This window comes from Pleuronectes platessa, chromosome 7 (assembly GCF_947347685.1).
Source record: "Pleuronectes platessa chromosome 7, fPlePla1.1, whole genome shotgun sequence".
Classification (NCBI taxonomy): domain Eukaryota; kingdom Metazoa; phylum Chordata; class Actinopteri; order Pleuronectiformes; family Pleuronectidae; genus Pleuronectes; species Pleuronectes platessa.
In genome coordinates, this window is record NC_070632.1 from 3440095 (window position 1) to 3459841 (window position 19747).

Consider the following 19747-nt stretch of genomic DNA (forward strand, 5'->3'; position numbering starts at 1 on the left):
AGGCTGATTCGAGGCCGGATGGTTTCATCTCCTGCTCAGAGAGGATGATGGCAGCTCCGGGCCCACTCTCCTGTCTCACCTGCGTCTGCCACAGGGGAGAAGGGAAGTGCTAACCGAAGAAACACGGAGTCCAGAGAGACGATGGTGTGAACGGCTTCTCACTGCCTTTTCCCACCGAGCCGGGAAACCCCTGACTCTCCTGTGAGGGGCCAAGTTTGCTCTTCCACCTCTTTTCTCCTTCTTCTTCTTCCTGCCAGCTGGAAACAAAGGGTGGCGTCTCTCGATTTGAGTGGGAGTTCGCTCCTTCTTCCTCCCAACTTCCTCCCCCTCCTCCTCCTCTTCCTCTTCCTCCTACTCATCGAACTCTGAATTCAGCTCCATGGATTGATTCGTAGCACCAACCTGTCCTTCTCTTTCCTCCCTCTGTTTTCTTTTTCTTTTCTTTTTCTTTTTGTTGAGGCTTCAGGGGAATTGCCAAGACCTGTTTCATGCATGTCCACTGGCGGCAGGTTCAACTTTGACGATGGGGGGTCATACTGCGGCGGGTGGGAGGAGGGCAAGGCGCACGGCCACGGGATCTGCACGGGACCCAAGGGCCAGGGCGAGTACTGTGGGTCCTGGGCCCACGGCTTCGAGCTGCTGGGCGTCTACACGTGGCCCAGCGGGAACACCTACCAGGGCACCTGGGCCCAGGGCAAGAGACACGGAGTGGGTGTTGAGAATAAAGGCCGCTGGGTGTACAAGGGCGAGTGGACGCACGGCTTTAAGGGACGCTACGGAGTCCGGGAGAGCACGGGGACGAGCGGGAAGTACGAGGGGACGTGGAACAACGGCCTGCAAGACGGATACGGGACGGAGACGTACTCGGACGGAGGTAGGAGGGGACAGTTGCATTGTGGGGGAGCTGTGGGGTTGGGTCTGAGAGTGTGTGACACAGGGTGTGAGAGGTTGTGTGAATGAGGACAGTGATTGACAACTGTCCTCATTGAAAACGACCGCCTGGTAACCGGAGGATGATTGAACGGGTGCTGACAGCCACCCAGGTGACAGATTTACAGTGGGAGGAGCTTGTCCCGAGGTCTTCTCGGGTCATCCTTTCTCCTGTGCCGCCCCCCCCCCCCCCCCCCCCCCCTGTCATCACACCCATTCATGCAGCGGCAGGGGGTTGCACAAGGACAGGCTTTGATGAATGATTCTCAATCTCTGGTTTCTTCCTCTCTGGTTTTCCTCCTCTTCCTCTCTTCCCTCCGGTCTCAACCCCTCGATTCAGCCTGATGAGGACACACTGTATATTTGGAGGCCTTCGATTCAGGCCATGCAGTCTTAAGGGAGGAATAAAGGGTTGGAGGGACAGAGGAGGACGACAGCTCCCGAGTACCGGCCGTAATTTACTGTTAATTTCCCCACAGCAGCACAAACTGTGTGTTTTTTAATTACTCCTGTGTACTGGGAAGTATTCTCAAATACACAGCAAAGGCTCCAGACTTGTGTGGCAGAGCAACAGGCAGATACATCAAACCAGCCTCAACTTGTAACTCACATAATCTTTAACCTGCTTAATATGTTCAAACCTAAGATAATATTGTTGCCTTTGTGAAGACTCCCCTGAGTTGTGTAATCCTAAATGTGAGTATTAAAAAATTGTACAGTGATTTAAACTGGGAGTTTGTAGCCTTGCTCTAAAGGCTGAAGTCAACAAGCTAGCAGCGATGCTAAGCTACAAGTTAGCACGTCACCTCTTTAACATTTGCAAATCAGCACTAAACCTTATATGTTGCTTATGCTCACGTCTTTAGTTTGATCAAAGTCTTGCATAAATTCCCATTTGGACCTGATGTTGATGACAGGGGATCAATGTTCATCCTCTGGGGAGCATGAATGTCTTTACTAAAGTTCATTCATGGAAATCCATCGGACAGTTGGACGAAGTTATCGCAAATGTAAAGTTCACGATGTTGCCGGAGGAAAAGTTACCATTTTGGTCGATCCAATATTTTTCGTACAGAGTTTTCATTTGGACATTGGCCAGAAAATTGAATTATTTGAATGCAATATATCTATGACTTGATTTTCTGGTCATTTGATTGTTTTAAAAAGTTAAATCATCACTTAGGGCAAGAAGAAGAACAGGTCTTTTTGGTAATTGTTGCATAAAAAGTGTTTTGGCACATTTACAGATATTTTAAAGGTTCTTTATTTTACAGAATATCGTTTAAATCGACACCAGATTTTCCCTGAAATTGAAATCAATGGCGTCAATGCACTTAGACCCGGACTCAGTTCAGTCCCCGTTAATGAGACACATACCATATGGATTCCTGCTTAAAAATAGAAACACACAAGAACACGTGCCATGCATACACAATGTGTGTGTTAAAAAACGCACACAGGACACAGAATCAGGCTGAAAAAGTGTGTGAGCTGAGCATCAGAGCTGACAGACGCATACACACAGTACAGTTAAAGCCGTGTTACATAACTCTACAACCAGCAGGTTTCACAAAGCTCGTCTGGACCACACACACACACACACACACACACACACACACACACACACACACACACAAACACACACACACACACGTTGTCCTAAAGCAGCCCGATACAATCCACAGACCAGACGGGTGTGAGAGGTTGATTCAGGACGGAGAAGAAGAAGAAGTGGACCTGATAGATAAGCAGACAGATGGGAGGGGCGGATAGACGGAGAGATGGATGGACAGATGTACAGGGTGACGGATGAATGGATCAGTCAAGTGATGGATGGATAATAGAAAGATGGATGGATGGATGATTATCGTTATTACTACGAGAGATTCTCTCCATCAGGGGACGAGTGAGGTCGTCTCAGAGAGAAAAGGGATGAAGGATGAAAACGGAGCGAGAAATGAAACGTGATAAGAAAAACCTCCCGGAGAGATAGAGAGAGAGAGAGAAAGAGAGATAGAGAGAGAGAGAGAGAGAGGAGATAACAACACTGTCGCTCTGTGAAGTATTTGAACCCACATACTGTACATGCAGCAGAGATTGGCCTAGTTATGATTGTTTATCCAGGTCCAGCAGTACATTGTGTACTTATACTGGCAGCAAGTATTTGTCTTTCACAAATTAGGTTATACATCAAACTGAAGGTTTTAATATTGAGTGATTGACAAAGCTGGAGCATTAACATCTTCTACTGCTTCTAGTACTTCTACTACTACTACCACCACCAACACTACCAGTACTACTATTACTAACACTACCATTGCTACTACCACTAATACCACCTCCAGTACTACCACTACTCCTACTAGTTGTAATCTGGACAGTAAAATATGGATTTCTGTGTTTACGCATCTTTTCTCTCTTGACGTCTTTTCAGCCAATCATCGGGACTCGCGAGCTCAACACAAGTCCTTCCTGTCTGATTTTTCAAAATAAGAGCCCTATGCAATGTATTAAATTGCTTCTGAATCTCGACACATCTTCGAAACGTTCGTATTTAGCATCGATCATCGTTTTCTTGAGCTAACGTGACATCATCATCTGACAGTCAGCAGCTGTTGGAACAAACATGGGTGTAAACAAGAAGGAGGATGTCAAGATGATATTAGTCATAGCATCATTTTGCTCTATAGCATGTAAATATGAATGGAATATTCAATTAGGAACTCATGGAAACATTATAATCAAAATAATGTTTTATTCTGAATGAGGTCAATGTTCCGTGGAAACATAAACATCCAGCTTAAATCGTTTATAATGAACAAAATAATTACAAATTATAAATGAGACTCGTTCGTCATTTGGGATTAATTGGATTTTCTTTGAGAACCAGAATTAATGTAGAAGAGTGGTTAAATAACGACAAGTAGAGATAGGTCCAAGTAAGTCATGAACATGGAGGTGGACATCTTTTCTTTTCTCCCGACTAATCACACGAACAGAGTTGAATCTGACTTCTTGTGGATCTCTGAAGGAAACGAGGCCTCGGCTCTTTGAGCTGAACTCAGGTTCCAGATTGAAGCCGACGATCGAACCTTTACAACCTCAGAACTCTGAAGTCCTCAGGAGTCCAGAGCCCAAACATCCAGAGATGCTCTGCAGGCGACACACTGAGAACACGCTGTGCACCTCCGAGCCGGCTCCACCTCCCCCGGTGGAGCTCATCCCTCTCTCTCTCCTCCAACTACACCCGGAGCCACTTCTCTAGGAATCACTCCTCCTCCGCTGTTTGGCTTTTTCCTTCCTCGTCCTACGTTTGCAAACATCCCTCTCTCCTCTCCTCTCCTCTCCTCCTACCTTGCTCCCCCCTCTCCTCTCCTCTCCTCTCCTCTCCTCTCCTCTCCTCTCCTCTCTTGCCTCCTCTCCTCTCCTCTCTCTCTCCCTCCCTCGCTTCGCTGAGTTACCTCGGAGCCGCTCTGTACAGTAGGGTTTCCATAGCAACGCTCACCGACATGCAGCGGGTCAGCGTGTCACGGGGGGGGGGGGGGGACTCAGTGTTCCTCCCTGCTATTGGCCGCCCGGCTGCCTCTGCTAGGCTCTGATTGGCCGGCTCGGCCTTCCAGGCTAATTGTTTACCGAGATGAAGAGCTAAGCTGACTGATTACCACACACACACACACACACACACACACACACACACACACACACACACACACACACACGAACACACACACACACACACACAGTAATCATTTTAGTGGGGAACGCAGTGAGTCACAAAGGGAGAGGCAGAGATTACAACTGTCACTGTTTACAACAGTCACATTACACCAGGACGGACGAGCTAACCGTCCCAGTATCAGACACACAGAGTGTGATGTGAGGACAGGATCTCAGGAGGACACGAGGCAGGGACGGCCTCTCTCTCAAGTCCCAGACCATCACAGATGCTTGGAGCTTGTGACGGCTCAGAGACGTCCCGGAGCCTCGGCCCTGTCCCCCGAGCGGTCGGCCTAATGCTCCACAACAACATGATAATTGTCCAGCGTAAACATGTTCTGTTAGTTCGCTCACGGCTGCCACCAACGAAGTCATTATTCCAGCTCCGACCACATTATGTAAATGATGCTGGTTCGATTATGTAATGGATGATCTGCTCCGACACACGGTCAGTGTTTTTATACTTGGAGTGAGAAGCCAAATCAAGTCTGAAACCTGCTTCCCTTGGACCGAGTTTGAGGGAATCTGCTTGTAGCCTGTTGAGTGAGTGGGAGGAAGCTGCTCAGTGAACAGAGCCGCTCTGTCTCAGCTTCTCTGGATCACTCAGAGGAGCAGGAGGTTGGGTTTGGTTCAGATTGGACCATTTTCAAGTAACCGGTCAAATACACGATCACCACAGTGTCTCAGATATGACCTATAAGACACAATCTTGTTGGACAAGATGGGCCATGAGGTCGGAGACACTATTGAATTTATTTAACAGGTATTTACCCCTTCGTTTCCATTTATATTTCATTCTCACAAGCTTTATTTTTCGTGTGGACGAGCGTCTCAAACGAGAGGAAAAGTTAGTTTTGCAAAATATCCAGATTGGTTTGTCCCGGGCATCAAACAGACCAGAGGGTTCGGTATGGTTCTAGATCCTGGGATATTCTAAGTTAGCAAAGAGGGGTGTTGTGAAGCAGGACTTTTCAAAGTATTGTCTTTGTTTTGTTTAAAAGTAAATGTCCCTTTTGTTTGTGTAATTTTTGCATTTATTTGTACACCAACTTCATTTATTTTAAGCCACCTTGTGCATTAAATATTGATGAAAGCAAAATGCAATGGAAAAAATCGACTTCTAGATGAATTATGTGGCTCCAACATCACTCAAGCTTCTTTTCAACCAAAGAGACTAAAATGACAACATGAGATTTTGTCTCACCATGTTGAAGAAAGGGAGAAAATAAATAATCCTGGATCTGACCATTTATCCGGATTTGCTCCAAAACGTTTCGGGTCAACCCCTCCTGCAAAATGTCATGGAAATAGTTTTGGTAGATTATGAGTAATTCTACTCAGATGGACACAGAACACAACGTTGTGTTCCTTCATGGTTCAGGTATAAAACACACAGTCCAGGATCTGAGTCTGTTGAACTCAGTGTTCTGCTCCTGAAGCTGAACGCTGCCTGATTCCTTCACTCTGATCGAGATGATCCCGTTAATGAAGGAGTGTGACTGCTCGGTAGTTTGTGCAGATGCTGAAGTTGTGTTGTGATAAAACGTTGAAGAGTCGTATCTCCACCCTGATGTTAAAGTTGGGACGTTTGCCTCCATATTTATTCTTTTGATGGTTTATTATCGTCCATGTTTGTCCCATTTGATTGTTTTTAATTGTTCATAACGTACTTTCTTCTTCTGCTGATTTCAATTTGATAGCTTTATCGTTGACCTACTGGTGTTTATGTATTTGTACATTACAGTTCCCTTGTGTAAACATTTACTTCTACAAGTGCTTTGGCTTTTTATGAATGTGCCCCAAATTGTTTTGCACATGCATGCATGACCGTGTAGCGATGCATTGTAATACCTAAAAAATACAAGAAATATGGTTTGGATCTAGTTTTATCATACAAATACAGTATAGTATTTGTGTTTATGAAGTTTTCGTGTTTATAAATCAAAGCTGAACTCTAATACAAAAAACATTGGTTATAAAATCCCAAGCGGCCGTGTTGTCGTTGGTCTTTTTTCTGAAATGTTTCAGCAGATAAATAATCCTCAAAGAGACTCAGACAGAAAAGGGGCCCGAGCAAAATCTCTTAAACGGATAATGGTCCCACACAGAGATTTACTGGGGGCAGAGGTTTAGCTTTGAACTGACTCTCTCCGTGTTGGGTGATGTGTAGTTTGGGACGTGTGTGTGTGTGTGTGTCCAGCTGTTTGTCCAGCCTGTCTCACTTGTCTCTAGTTACCTGGTCTGTGTCGTTGTCACTCTTCTCTCCAGCTGACGTGTCTGTGTTCCTTCTCTCTCTCTCTCTCTCTCTCTCTCTCTCTCTCTCTCTCTCTCTCTCTCTCTCTCTCTCTCTTTCTCTCTCTCTCTCTGCTACATGACGTGAATCCTTAGATTGACGTCCGTCTCCTGAAAGGATTTCACATTAGACCCACACATCCATTCAGATAAAAAAAGACAAAGAAATGACGTAGAAATGTCACTTGCACTTTGTTTGTTTCTTTTCTATTCAGAGTCACTGCAAACATGCTCCTCCTCCTCCTCCTCCTCCTCCTCCTCCTCCTCCTCCTCCTCCTCCTCCTCCTCCACCACAACAAGCCCACTGCAGGCTTCAGCTTATGTAATGGAACGGCTTGATGTTTTAAGTGAGGATTTGCGATGCAGTCTGAAACATGAAAACGCTGAATTATCTATCTTGGAAATCTGCCCTGCTCCACCGCTGCTGATACAGTACCAAGCAGAAATACTAATGAGGCCACGCTGGCCTGTTGGGATACTGTACGGCAACTTTCCTGAAACTCTTCGTTACTGGGGAATGGATGGAAATGAGTTGAAAGGGTCGGATTATATATTGAAATACGGCAGTGGAGTTTTTTAAAAATGTTTATCCACCCCAGTGTTTTGACTTTAAAGTATTCCTCATCTTAAATTCTTTTTTTAGATATTTTATGGGCAGTAAGCTTTTATTGGATAGGACGGAGTTAAGCATGAAAGGGGGAGAAAGACACTCAGCAGGGGGTCGTGTCGGAATCAAACCTGCGGCCACCGAAGGACGACCTCACACGGGACCCCACAGCTCACTGGGTTTTGAGGTCCCCCAGTACAGAGGCTCTGGTTCCCTCTAGTTTTTCAGGACACTGTAGCGATAGTTGTAAAGTTTTATGTCCCCTTCAAATGAATGGCCCAAATAAAATGAAGCTTAAACCTCAACCCCTCAATAACATCAGAGCTTGTAAACCTTTTCCAGCAGCAACACAAATGAAAATATGAATAGATCTCCTTTAAAACCTCTACCCCTGAAACCCCCCTCGGCACAAATGATCCGAGACATAAAGTAAAAACTGTCTTTTCTAATGTCACAGAACAGATGTAAACTCATCCACAGCCGCTCCATTTCCACGCTTCTTCTTTCTTTCTGCTATTGTGCCATGCAAACGATTATTCTGAGGCACATGAACCTCGAACCTTGAGTCTTGTGAGTGAACTTTTGAAGCCCTGTCATCACAACACTCGGTGTGAGTCGCACGATACTCGTTAGAGGAGACGAGAGCTGCACAGTTCAGTCGAACCAGCATCATGTGTCTCCCGCTGCAGCTTCTTCAGAGTGAAACCCAGACCCAGAGAGACAGATGGCTTTTAACCTAGAAACAGGCAATAGACGCACACATTCGTTAAAGACACAATTATGAATTCAGCCCGTGGGTCCATCAAATCGCTGTGTCCCTGTGATGCTTCCACAGCTTTGATCTCTCCGTGTAAACTCTGTCCGTGCGGCGGCCTCGTGCGCGGCCGGGGTTACGAGCCCATGTGATGCGAGAGCACTTCCTGTCGGCCTCCAGGCGGAATCAGCGGAATCAAGTTGGCGTGCGAGTTGTGAAGTGGATTCTCCTCACAACCAAAGGCCCGGGGGTCGAGGCCTTTATATATATCCAGAAATCTGTTTTTTCTCTCTGTACAAGTGTGACAGTTGGACACGATGAGAGGAGGATAACCTCTCTGCTGTACACGCATGTTTCCTTCTGACTGTACAAAGTCTGAACCTCTGTTTCCTAGTTTCCACATCATGACAGGATTTGACACTAAAACAATAAACGTGTTTGATTCTGATAGAAAATCCCGGCCGGCTTCTTTTTCAGCACCATGGAGAGCGACAGGCTGAAGCAACGTGGAGCCACACTGAATATTTGATTTGCCCAGTCATCACTAATTGAAGCTGTTATTTGCCTCCAAGAAACAATGAAGAAGCAGAAAGCAACACACACGTTCACTCACTCGCACTCTGAGCCTCTTCACTGCTCAAACTGAAACAACCTGAGATAAACCCTGCGTCATTCAAGGCTGCAACGTTTCCGCTTTAGTTGAAAGTGTTTGTGGAGACGCGTTGATTCGACTTCATGGTTTTTCTGGAGGCTGCACTTTGTGTTGTGTTGGTCTGTGTTGTGTTGCACTGGGAGGTAATTACAGGAGTATTTACAGTATTTAAATAGAGACGACAGAATAAAAGAAACACTGTGTTTACACTGAGGCAGCTCCAAGTGGAGGGTTATGAAAATACTTTGCAAATTACGATATGATATGTGTAAAATCCTTCAAATCAGAAATCACAGCGGGTTTTCCTTTCTGTTTTTTAGTTAAAAAACAACCTATTTATTTATATTCTTTATATTTAAAAAGGTTGAGACATTTGCATATATCTAACTGCATATTCTGCACTTATTGCTTTTATTATATTGTGCATAATGATCTTTATAGTACAAACTACATTTGGACGATACCAGAATGTTCTTTTTACTTTCTGGAGCCGATTCACCACATTTCACTGATCCAATCAGAGCGGGCAGGTCACATTAGACCCCGCCTACTTCAACAATAGATTACATTATGGGAAGAGCTGGCAAGTGCTTTTACTTTTTACACTTTAAGTTTATTTAAAAGCAAGTATTTGCTAAATTTGACTAAAGTAGAAAAAGTTACGTTCACTTGAGTACTTATTTGTACTTTTACTTATGTAAAACGTTAGAAGTTTGTACTTTCTCCACCTCTGCTGCATTATGGGAGAGTAGTGAACATCCAAAACAATAATTTTGCATACAAACTATTTGTTTTGCCCTTTTTTCTAGTGTGAATACACAACATACATCCTTCTACAATCAGTAGAGTTAGTGAGACTTTGTGTAGAATACGTCGTCCACTCAAGCGTTTTGTCGGTTTAATGAACAAATCTCACCACGCAGTTGCATGGAGTGTGTTGGTGTGTGTCTGTGTGTGTGTGTGTGTTTTCTTTGATCTGTCTATCATATGGTCGTACAGCTGTGTACTGACAAGATTACAAAGACCTGGCCAGATGTGCCGGCCAGCTGTCGGTGACACGGATTCTGTTTTTGTTTGTCTAAGTGTGTGTGTTTCGTGTGTGTGTGTGTGTCTGTGTGTGTGTGTATGTGTGTGTCTGTGTGTGTGTGTGTGTGAGGGATAATGACAAGGGCAAGTCTAGAAGCAGCAGCACTTCTCAGAGAAGCTTTTTAAAAAGCACTCCTGCGTATGTGCTCGCCGTGGCCCGGTGACTGTGTTTGCGTGTGTGTCTCAGGACGTAAGCAAGGATGCGATTGGCTTATAAGATTGGCTCCATTCAGCACTTCCCACTTCACTAACACATTGATCCCACCAGGGAAACGTTTTGTGTGTGCGTTTGCGATTGTGACGGAGAACGTGGTTGCAGTCCTTATATGGTCGCGTGGTTTGGTTGGAGAATGAATCAGAGTGCTGTTACATCAGAGGTACGGGGCAGGAGGGATGGATCACTTGCACTCCAGCTGGAACACACACTTCCGTTGGAGTGTGTGGGTTTGTGTGTGTGTGTTTGTGTGTGTGTGTGTGAGAGAGAGAGAGAGAGAGAGAGGGAGAGGAATGATGGAACCACACAAACACACACACACACACACACACACACACACACACACACACACACACACTCAGATGCCCTACTTTTCAGATGTAAGGGCAGTTATGTAGCTGCGAGCGAGTATGAATGAACGGGACGAGCTGACAAGAGGAAAACAAACCAATGTTTCTTCTCATATTAATGTGTCTCAAATTATCTTTATTAAAAAATAAGATTTTGAATATGACATCACAGAGAGAAGAGATAGTTTAGGTTTAAACAGTTTAGAACATCAGCTTTGTTCTGCCGCTGATTTCGCGAGAAGAAGATTCATATGATTAATTAATATTATTCTGTATTCAATTCATGTTTTGGATTCTCTCCCACAATGCAGCAAACATTTCCCTTAAGGAAAAGTACCAATAAATAGACAATTATGTCCTCGAGTAAAAGTAAATGTAACTCGTCCACTTGAGTAGAAAAACATCTATTATTAATTATTTCTCAAATTATATTTTAACATTTTAATATGACATCACAGAGAGAAGAGTCGAGTAGTAAATTATTTAAGGTCTGGGATATTTCCGGATTTTTCTTTTAGTTCAAAACATCTTATTTATTCTTGTCAGTATTTTCCTGCTGCTACGTTTCGATGAATATAACGAGGTAAGAAGATCGGTCGACTCCCTGACTCAGACGTAAATGGGAACAACACAAAACCTTATTAATTTCAATCGCTGCTTGAAACTGAGACGTTTGTGACGATTCACAGATCAGGAGCAGCTCTCCACTGTGAGACAGGGCAGGAATGTTAGAGAGAGAGAGAGAGAGAGAGAGAGAGAGAGAGAGAGAGAGAGAGAGAGAGAGAGAGAGAGAGAGAGATGTGGGACAACCTTAACCCCAGGGCTCATCTAATAAGGAGTTGATAGAACACGTAAATGTCACAAATTTTCCAGCAATTAACACAATGAGGAAGAAGCAAAGTGATTCACTCAGTGAGAGACGAGGCTCTATCCTCATTACTTTGTTTTGTTTTTGACAATATGTGAATTCACACACAAAAGCTTCTCATCTTTGTTTAGTTGGAAAATGTGTGAATCAAATATAAAAACACTTGGCCTCTTTCATTTAGTCAAAGTAGCTCTTGGAAATTAAAAAGGGTTTGAGACCCTCTGGTGTCAATCTAAATAAATCTGGATCTATATGAGTTAGTGTTTCCAATCAATGATTTAATAAACTATAATGAATTCAGGCAGCTTCGTGCAGATATTTGCTGCTGTTGTATTTCCTAACACTGATCATCTCCATGTTTCTATTCTCACCTGCTGCTCTGTACCTGTGACCTCCTGAAGACATCATGACCCTGATGAGTGAGCCTCTGTATTAAATCTGTTTCTCTCTCTCTCTCTCTCTCCAGGAACCTTTCAGGGTCAGTGGGTTGGCGGGATGCGACACGGCTACGGAGTTCGTCAGAGTGTCCCGTATGGGATGGCGGCCGTCATCCGCTCCCCTCTGCGAACCTCTATAAACTCTCTCCGCTCCGGTTCGGAACACAGCAACGGCACGGCCCTGCTGGACCGGACCGGGGCGGTGGTTCCTGGGCCTCCCCCCGTCCCCGGCACGCTGACCACCAGCGTCTCCATGTGCAGCACGGGCAGCAGCGGCAGCAGCCCCGCGGTGTCCCGGGGGGGCTTCGTGTTGATGGCGCACAGCGAGGCCGAGCTGCTGAAGGGGAAGAGGAAAGGCGGGCTCTTCAGGAGGTCCATCCTGTCCGGCCTCAAGCTGAGGAAGTCCGAGTCCAGGAGCTCTCTGGCCTCGCAGAGGTCGAAGCAGAGCTCGTTCAGGAGCGAGGCTGGGATGAGCACCGTGTCCTCTGCTGCATCGGACATCAACTCCACCATCAGGTGATGAACCAGGAAGAAGAGAGGCTGAAGAACCAGCTGCTCACATGGTGGTAGACTCCATAAAGGAAGTTAGACCTGGAAGTGAAAGAGAGTAGAGAGCATTTTAGTTATTGGACGAGATGATTAATCGCAGGAGTTATTTGTTTTCTGACTCTAAATATGACAAAGTTGACAGGTAAAGTTGATAGTTTAATCTCTTCCTGGTAAAGTATTAAAATCCTAATCTACAGAATTTTCATTTTGTGAATAAAAAACAGCGACTTGACACTTGAGGTGTTGTGCTGTCCTTACACTGCCCCCTACCGCTCCTTTGGGAACTGCATCCTGCGGAGGCGTCACGTTATTTGGACCCAGAAGACGTTAATGTAGCCAGGATGCATATGCATAGTTAATATCAGGAATATCTTCAGCCTTAAAGTCTCATAGAGGACTACTCCTATGAGCGTGACAGATGAACGACTATAGTCCACAACGATGCACAGCGTCAACTCGTGGTTTTGTAAGTCGACTAGTGGAGAAGAGAAAAACCCTGGAAGGTAGAAAGTGTAGTGAGAGGACAAGAAGGGACGATGTACTATGAAAAGACCAGAGTCCTTCATGTGGACGTCATAGATCACAAACAAGCTGCAGTTAACATTATGTGTCCGATCAGGTTGGACAGAGCAGATCCGATCCCCGGTGGGACCTCCTGCAAACCACAGCTGATCTGAATCGAATGTGGTCGATCGGTCGTGGACCAGAGGAAGTGTTGGATCGAGGTGTTTTATTTTTAAAGGGACCAATTACTGGACAGCGAGCGTCAGCGGCTCTAAACCTGTTTGTTGGCAAAGTGGCTCATCAGGTCTGATTAGTGACGGGCGAGGTTGATAAGGGCAGAAGTTATTTTTCCATTGTGCTGCCGGAAACAGATCCATGTGTGTGTGATGTATCACAGTTAATCAATCATTGACTGATTTGTGTTTTTCTATATTTATTATTATATTGTATTACAGGACCCATCGTAAGCCCAATTTACCACAGTTGATATGGCTCCTTGGGGTCTTAATGAAATGTCTGTAGCATATTTTGGTCAAAATATCACAAGGATCATTTAAAACAGCTCCTTTTTACCCTGTCTAAAACAGCCCTCCTCAGATTGACCTGTTTTGAGCTGGTGAGATGATGGTGGGGGGGGTGGTCCATGCCCATTCAGGGGGCATGGTGTGACTATGACGTATTTTTCGGTTGTAATCCCATTCGACGCACTCTAGCGTATCGTTTCTTAAATAGAGGAACCACAACAAATCGCGGGAGTTGTTTTTTTCCAGAGTTTTTGGGACGGTAGACATGCCAGATACCTAAATTAACTACAAATTAATTAATGTAGAAGTACTACAAAAACATGTTTATATTCAAAAACAGATTTCGATTGTTGCCTTTATACACAATCAACCTAATGTGTTCATCGTCCTTCCCAGTCTCGGAGACGCAGACGCCGAGCTGGCGGCGGCGGACGACGACGTGGACGCGACAGCGACAGAGACGTACAGCGGCGAGTGGAAGAACGACAAGCGCACCGGGTTCGGGTCGAGCCGGCGCTCCGACGGGCTGCAGTACGAGGGCGAGTGGCTCAGCAACAAGCGCCACGGCTACGGCTGCACCACGTTCCCCGACGGGACCAAAGAGGAAGGGAAGTACAAGCAGAACGTCCTGGTCAGCGGGAAGAGGAAGAACCTGATCCCCCTGAGGGCCAGTAAGATCCGGGAGAAGGTGGACCGCGCCGTGGAGGGAGCGCAGAAGGCCGCCGACATCTCCCGGCAGAAGTCTGAAATCGCCCTGTCAAGGTAGTTTGCTGGTTTGTGGATGAGGCTGTGTTTTGATGTTCCTTCATAAAATTGTAAATCCTTAAAAACAGAAAGTTCTTCCAACACTTTTGGTTATTTCACTTCCTGCATTTATGTTTACGCCCGGGCTGTGATGTCATTTATGTCTTTTACACCTTTCAGGATTTCAAGAATGTTTGAATCGTTGTCAGTCGACTGAGATAAAACATCAAAATGATTCTATATTACTTTAGTTTTACAAAAGCCACCATTTTGCATATTTGGCTCTGTACAGAAGGAATCAGGGGATGGAGTTGATGCATGTACTTGACCAATCACGTGGCAGTCTCAGCTGTCAATCATTATGTTTCATCCCCATTTTTAAAACATCAAATAATCAATGAAAACCAAACTTGCCAGAAACAAACATGTTGTGATGAGAACAATTCAAAATGACAGAAACCTTCTATGAGTTGTCAATGTCCCATCCGCTAACATGACAGAGGCAGGGATCACGACCTATACTGCAGCCAGCCACCAGGGGGCGATCCAGATAGTTTGACGTCGACTTTTGGCAGCTTTATATCCAGTCGATGGTTTTCAAGGGTTTGACTTTCACTAATGCTTCTTCTGCTCCGTGGTGAACAGACGTCATCGTCATTGTTGACGTTGTCTCGGCCTAAAAACGCCCGTGGCTTCATTCCACGTTTTAATTGAGATCATTGAGCGATTAAGAGCAGGATTAAGGTGAAGGTGAAAGACGGGCGAGGGAGGAGCGGTGCGGGCGGAGCCAGACGGGGGGGGGGGGGGGGGGGGGCTGCTGCTCGGCTGAATGGAAATGAGTCTGTTCTCATTATCACTCTGCTCAGCCGTCTAACACAAGGAGCACAGCTGGGGTCGGGATGTTAATGGACGTGCCCCGACCTTTTCTCTTTCTTTTTCTATTACAGTAGAAAGAAATGATTGGATTAAAGGAGCAGTTCTGTGTTTTCAGCTCAGGACTCACAGCGGAAGTTAATGAGCTGTCCTGGGACCTGTTGTCGTGGACAGATGTCGATACTCTTGTCATGTGTGGAACCACCAGATCTGGGCCTATGACCCAGTTTGGTCCCAGTCCTTGTTGTTTAAAGGAAGATGGTTATAAATACTGTTCATTTATGGGCTGATACTCGGTGAACACTCTGGACAACAACACAGAGATAAATCCAGAGATAGAAACTGAGCAGGGCAGATGGTTGGAAATCCTGTTCCACAGTTTAAACTACATTATTTAAATAGTTTGATTTGCCTCATGCAGCCAATTTTGATAAGAAATACGGAAAGTCATAATAAATGTTTCTCTCAGTTATCGTGGCAGTATTTCATTGAAGCAGTATTTCCTTGATGCCACACAAACACCCTTAAAAGTCTGAAACCCTAGAAAAGCAATTTGTTGAGATGAACCTTGGGTTCTCAGACCACGTTGGACCACGTAGACCCTCTGAAGGACCTGGACCCTATCATCCCAACGTTCAGTCCAGAAAGGGGTTCCAGATTCTGAGGAACTTATCACTTTCACATCATAACTTTAAAAAAGAAACGTTTATCCCTAACGTCGTTGGACAGGAAGTCCTCGATCTACAGGTTTGATCAACTTTCAAATTTACATGTCTATACTCTTTGAACATATTTGATCTGGACATGGAACCAATTGAATGTTTTAAGTATCTGGTCAGACATGTTGTGTTGGGCACTAGTTTTGGATTAGGTTTCAGTTTTGCTAATTACTTTGTCATATCAACATTAACTAAGTTATTGAAGTCTGCTCCTCAAAGAATTGAACTACAGCAGGTTCATCACTTTTTTGTCTTCTCAGGAAACATTTCAGGTGTCGTTTTTCTGTATTTGCATGTGTGTTTTATTTTATTTACAGTGCGTTGAGGGACGTTTATCTCGCCATGTTAGTGTAAAGTGGAAGAGGCTCCTCTAGTGGATCTGCTCCAGTAGTTTTGGATCCTGCTGAGAAACAGACGGTGACATCACAGCCTCGTTGGTGGAGATTATAAAACTGCATTCAGTTACTTTCTTTTAAAGCTGATCTGAACTTTGTGCAACAATAAATTAAATCCTGCAAGTCAGGAAGCAGATACTATCACGTCAGTGCAATCCAGGAAGAGGTTTGCAAGTGTTGTGTAACGTTGTGTTACTATGATGGAAAAGAGAGACGTGAGCAACAACTGGGATAAATGTGCGTGGAGTGAAGGCGGCCTCAGATCGTGGGTCAGTGTCACTGAGTCAGAAAAGAGGTTATGTTCACTATCTGATTAACGGTTAACCTTGGAACCGATCAATGTGGTGGCCCTCTGACATCATGGTCAATAGCTGTAACTTACACACAGGATACTGTATGTGTCCACCGGTCACATGTGGACGGGAGGTTTGCATGTGTCCAGGGGCCAGAGACAGAACTGGTGCGAGGATGAGGAAAAGAAGAGAAACGATGGATGGACTGGGTGTAAATTGGGAGCAAGAGAGAATAAGAAAGTGAGAAAGAGCGAGACATACATACATACAGAGAGAGAGAGAGAGAGAGAGAGAGAGAGATTTCCGCATTATGCCAACAATGCTGGCAGGTGGCCTGAAAGAGAGCGGAGGCAAACACACAAACACACACACACACACACACTTGTCTTTACATGCTTACAGGCTTACATGTGTCTGATGTCGATGCAGCTGCTGATCATGCCTGTGTTGGTAGCGGGTGCATGCAAGAGGACACATGAGCTGAATCAGTGCAGATCCAATCCTATTAGTCCTATTAGTGTTCAGCTGAGGGCGGTGACCACACGGGGCTGCAGCTGCTCACCTCACCCGTCCACACGCTCCAGAAGTCACCAGAAGAAGAAAGTGATCGAGGCAGGCAGACGAGAGCGACAGGGCCGTAAGGAGCCGCTACAGGATCTTCACAAGTTATGGTGCTCAACTTGTAGAATCCTACATGTTAAGGGTTGCGTTAGTTGTGATTTGTACAAGTTTTGCAGTCAGTGTAAAAGGCTAATAGAGCAACAATGAGCAGGTAACACACAGGAGCAATTCAAAGGACTTTGGGGGCCCCAGGCCAAAGGGACACGCGAGGCCCCTTCACGAGCGCCGCCGCTGTGGACACCAGTTCTGACCCGAAGGCAGCCGACTGGTTTGCCAACCTTGTTGTGATGCTACTGCAAACTCTCTTGACATCCTCGTCTTTTTCACCGGGAGAAATTGAGTTAGTTTTTTCTGTTGCGTGTCAGAAGCACCCCCCACTCGCTTGCTGTAAATCCAGGGGGGCCTTCTCCAGACGTTCTCCCGACTTCAGGGGGCCGGGCTCAAATCAACTAAGTTCATGTGTGGAAGCAGCATTATTGAACTCTCCAGCTTTTCTCATGTTCCTAATCTTGACCGAACCCCATCTTAGACATACTAGGAGCTAGGTGGCTACGGCTAACAGGGTAAAACTCTTTGGTTGAGGCACTTCTCCACATAGAGTTCCTGTTTTTGTGCTGAGCTACGCTAATCACATCAAATTGTTGATGTGAACAAAGTCTCATTGAAAACCCTCAAACCCACTGAAGGATCTGACAGGGTCAAGACATTATAAATAAATAATTAAAGACAATCGGAAAGTTGTAAACACTGTAAAACTTCAGTTAGCTGAGGAGCATCATGGTTTTATATTTAGAGGACATGCAGCTCCTGCACGGGGGGGGGGGGCTTGTATTATTTTTGGGGAGGGACAGAGTGTCCTTGTTTAAAGTAGGGTGCCACTTTATGCTTAAAGGAGATCTCAACACTGAAAGTACTTGAATGCACTTATTTCACGAGTTCAGGTGAAGCAGTCGAGAGAAACGCGAGACTTTAAGTCTTTAAGGGGAAAGTTAAAATACTTTCTATCAAACAGAAGTAGAATATGAATATTCTCATATATCTACTCCCAAAAGCTTCTGGTGACTGTACCATGTATCTCCTAAGACACTTTTATACCGTAGATGATGTTTAATATTTGCCATTATCCCACGAGAACCAGCAGTAATCTACATTTAGAATTATTCCAAGTTAAGAATTGACACTAGATTTTAAAACCTAAGCTTGTTCTGATAAGCTCTTTGTTACAGCTCCAGCTTTGAGCTCCACCACACGTCTGAAACACGTCAGATTAACGCCAGATTTTATTAATACGATTTGAAACAAAGTGGTGATGTGGTGAATATTTGCCAAGACCAGTTACCAGTTACAGCCGGGCCTGGAAACCAGCTCAACTCAAGAGTCTCCTCCGCACTCACACAAATGTCTAACCCAGATTTAGACGGTAGCAGATCCCAGGACAGGACAGCCCCCCCCCCCGTCTCTCTCTTCCTGTGTGCGAGTCCCAGAGCAGAACAGCAGGGTATTTCCTTGTGGAACACCAGGAGAAGCCCTGAGAGGTGAAACTCACTCGCAGGATAATTATGGCTGCAGATATATTTTCTGTTGGATCCAAATGAAAAGCCCCGGTGGCAAACTGGTTCAGCGATGATGCAGCTCTTTCATTAACTCCCTCGTCTCTGCGTTTCTAAATCTGTCGCCGACTGTTCAAGCAGATCCTCAGTGATGAGGCGGTCGACTGTAAAGATGGACGACACATCTTCACTTCCTGTGACATCCTGGGTCATTTAAAGAGCTTTTAGCTGCAGTTTATGTCTGAAAGCTGCTGTATACATAACATTTATTTTAATTATATTATTATTAAAGGAGATCTCAGTGTTTTGCTCCATTGCTGCTTCTTATATCTCTGCTCTCGTCCCTAAAGCTTTTACCATCCACGCAGTCAGACCTTATAGTTCAAGCTGCATACCTGCAATACAGTGTGTCTGTGTTTGTGTGAGTGTTAGTGTGTGTGTGTGTGTGTCTGTGTGTGTGTGAGACCTGATCACTGTTGTCCCATATGCTGATGTCACTGATGTGGCTACCTGTGATTACTTAGTAGCGGTGACTCACTTTGTGGTTTGTGGACGGAGCCATTCACTGTTTCATCAGCAAGCCTACAAACACACAACACACAACACACACACGCGCACACACAAACACACACAAACACACACACACTATTAGCAAACACACTAAACCTGAAAGATCTGTTGGTTTTCAGGTATGAATCATCCTAATCATCAACAGCTGGTTCCGAGTGACGTGACGGAGGAGCTCAGACATTAGCTCGAGTCCTCGAGTAACCCCCCCCAGCCCCCCCCCCCCCCCGGTCTCTCACCCCCCCTCATTCTGTGCGGCCGTCTTTCATCCTCTGTTTGTTTTTGTCCTCGTCAACTTCCCTGTCCTCTATCTCTTTTTTTGTCCCTTCCACCAACGTGTCCACCATCACGATCTCACTTCTACCAGCAGTGTTAATTAAACAGTTTGTGCCTTCATTAGCTTTTTACACATTAATTGTTGTGTGATCAAATATCGTAAACAAATAAATCAGAAAACCACGAAGCGGGTTCTTCTTCTTTCGACTGAATACGACTCGATCA

The 19747-nt window shown here is 45.2% G+C and overlaps 1 protein-coding gene across 3 annotated transcripts in view; it reads left to right on the plus strand.

Annotated features, from left to right (window-relative positions):
- The first annotated feature begins 492 nt into the window (after positions 1-492).
- The window catches only part of jph3b (junctophilin 3b), a 29375-nt gene continuing 10120 nt past the window's right edge, over positions 493-19747 (plus strand). For 2 of the 3 annotated variants that reach the window (XM_053426883.1, XM_053426884.1), the window contains exons 1-3: positions 493-874; positions 11937-12423; positions 13881-14246. In XM_053426883.1, coding sequence (XP_053282858.1) covers positions 493-874; positions 11937-12423; positions 13881-14246 — 1235 coding nt within the window. The remainder of the gene's footprint in view (positions 875-11936; positions 12424-13880; positions 14247-19747) is intronic. The other variant, XM_053426885.1, reaches the window with a different exon arrangement.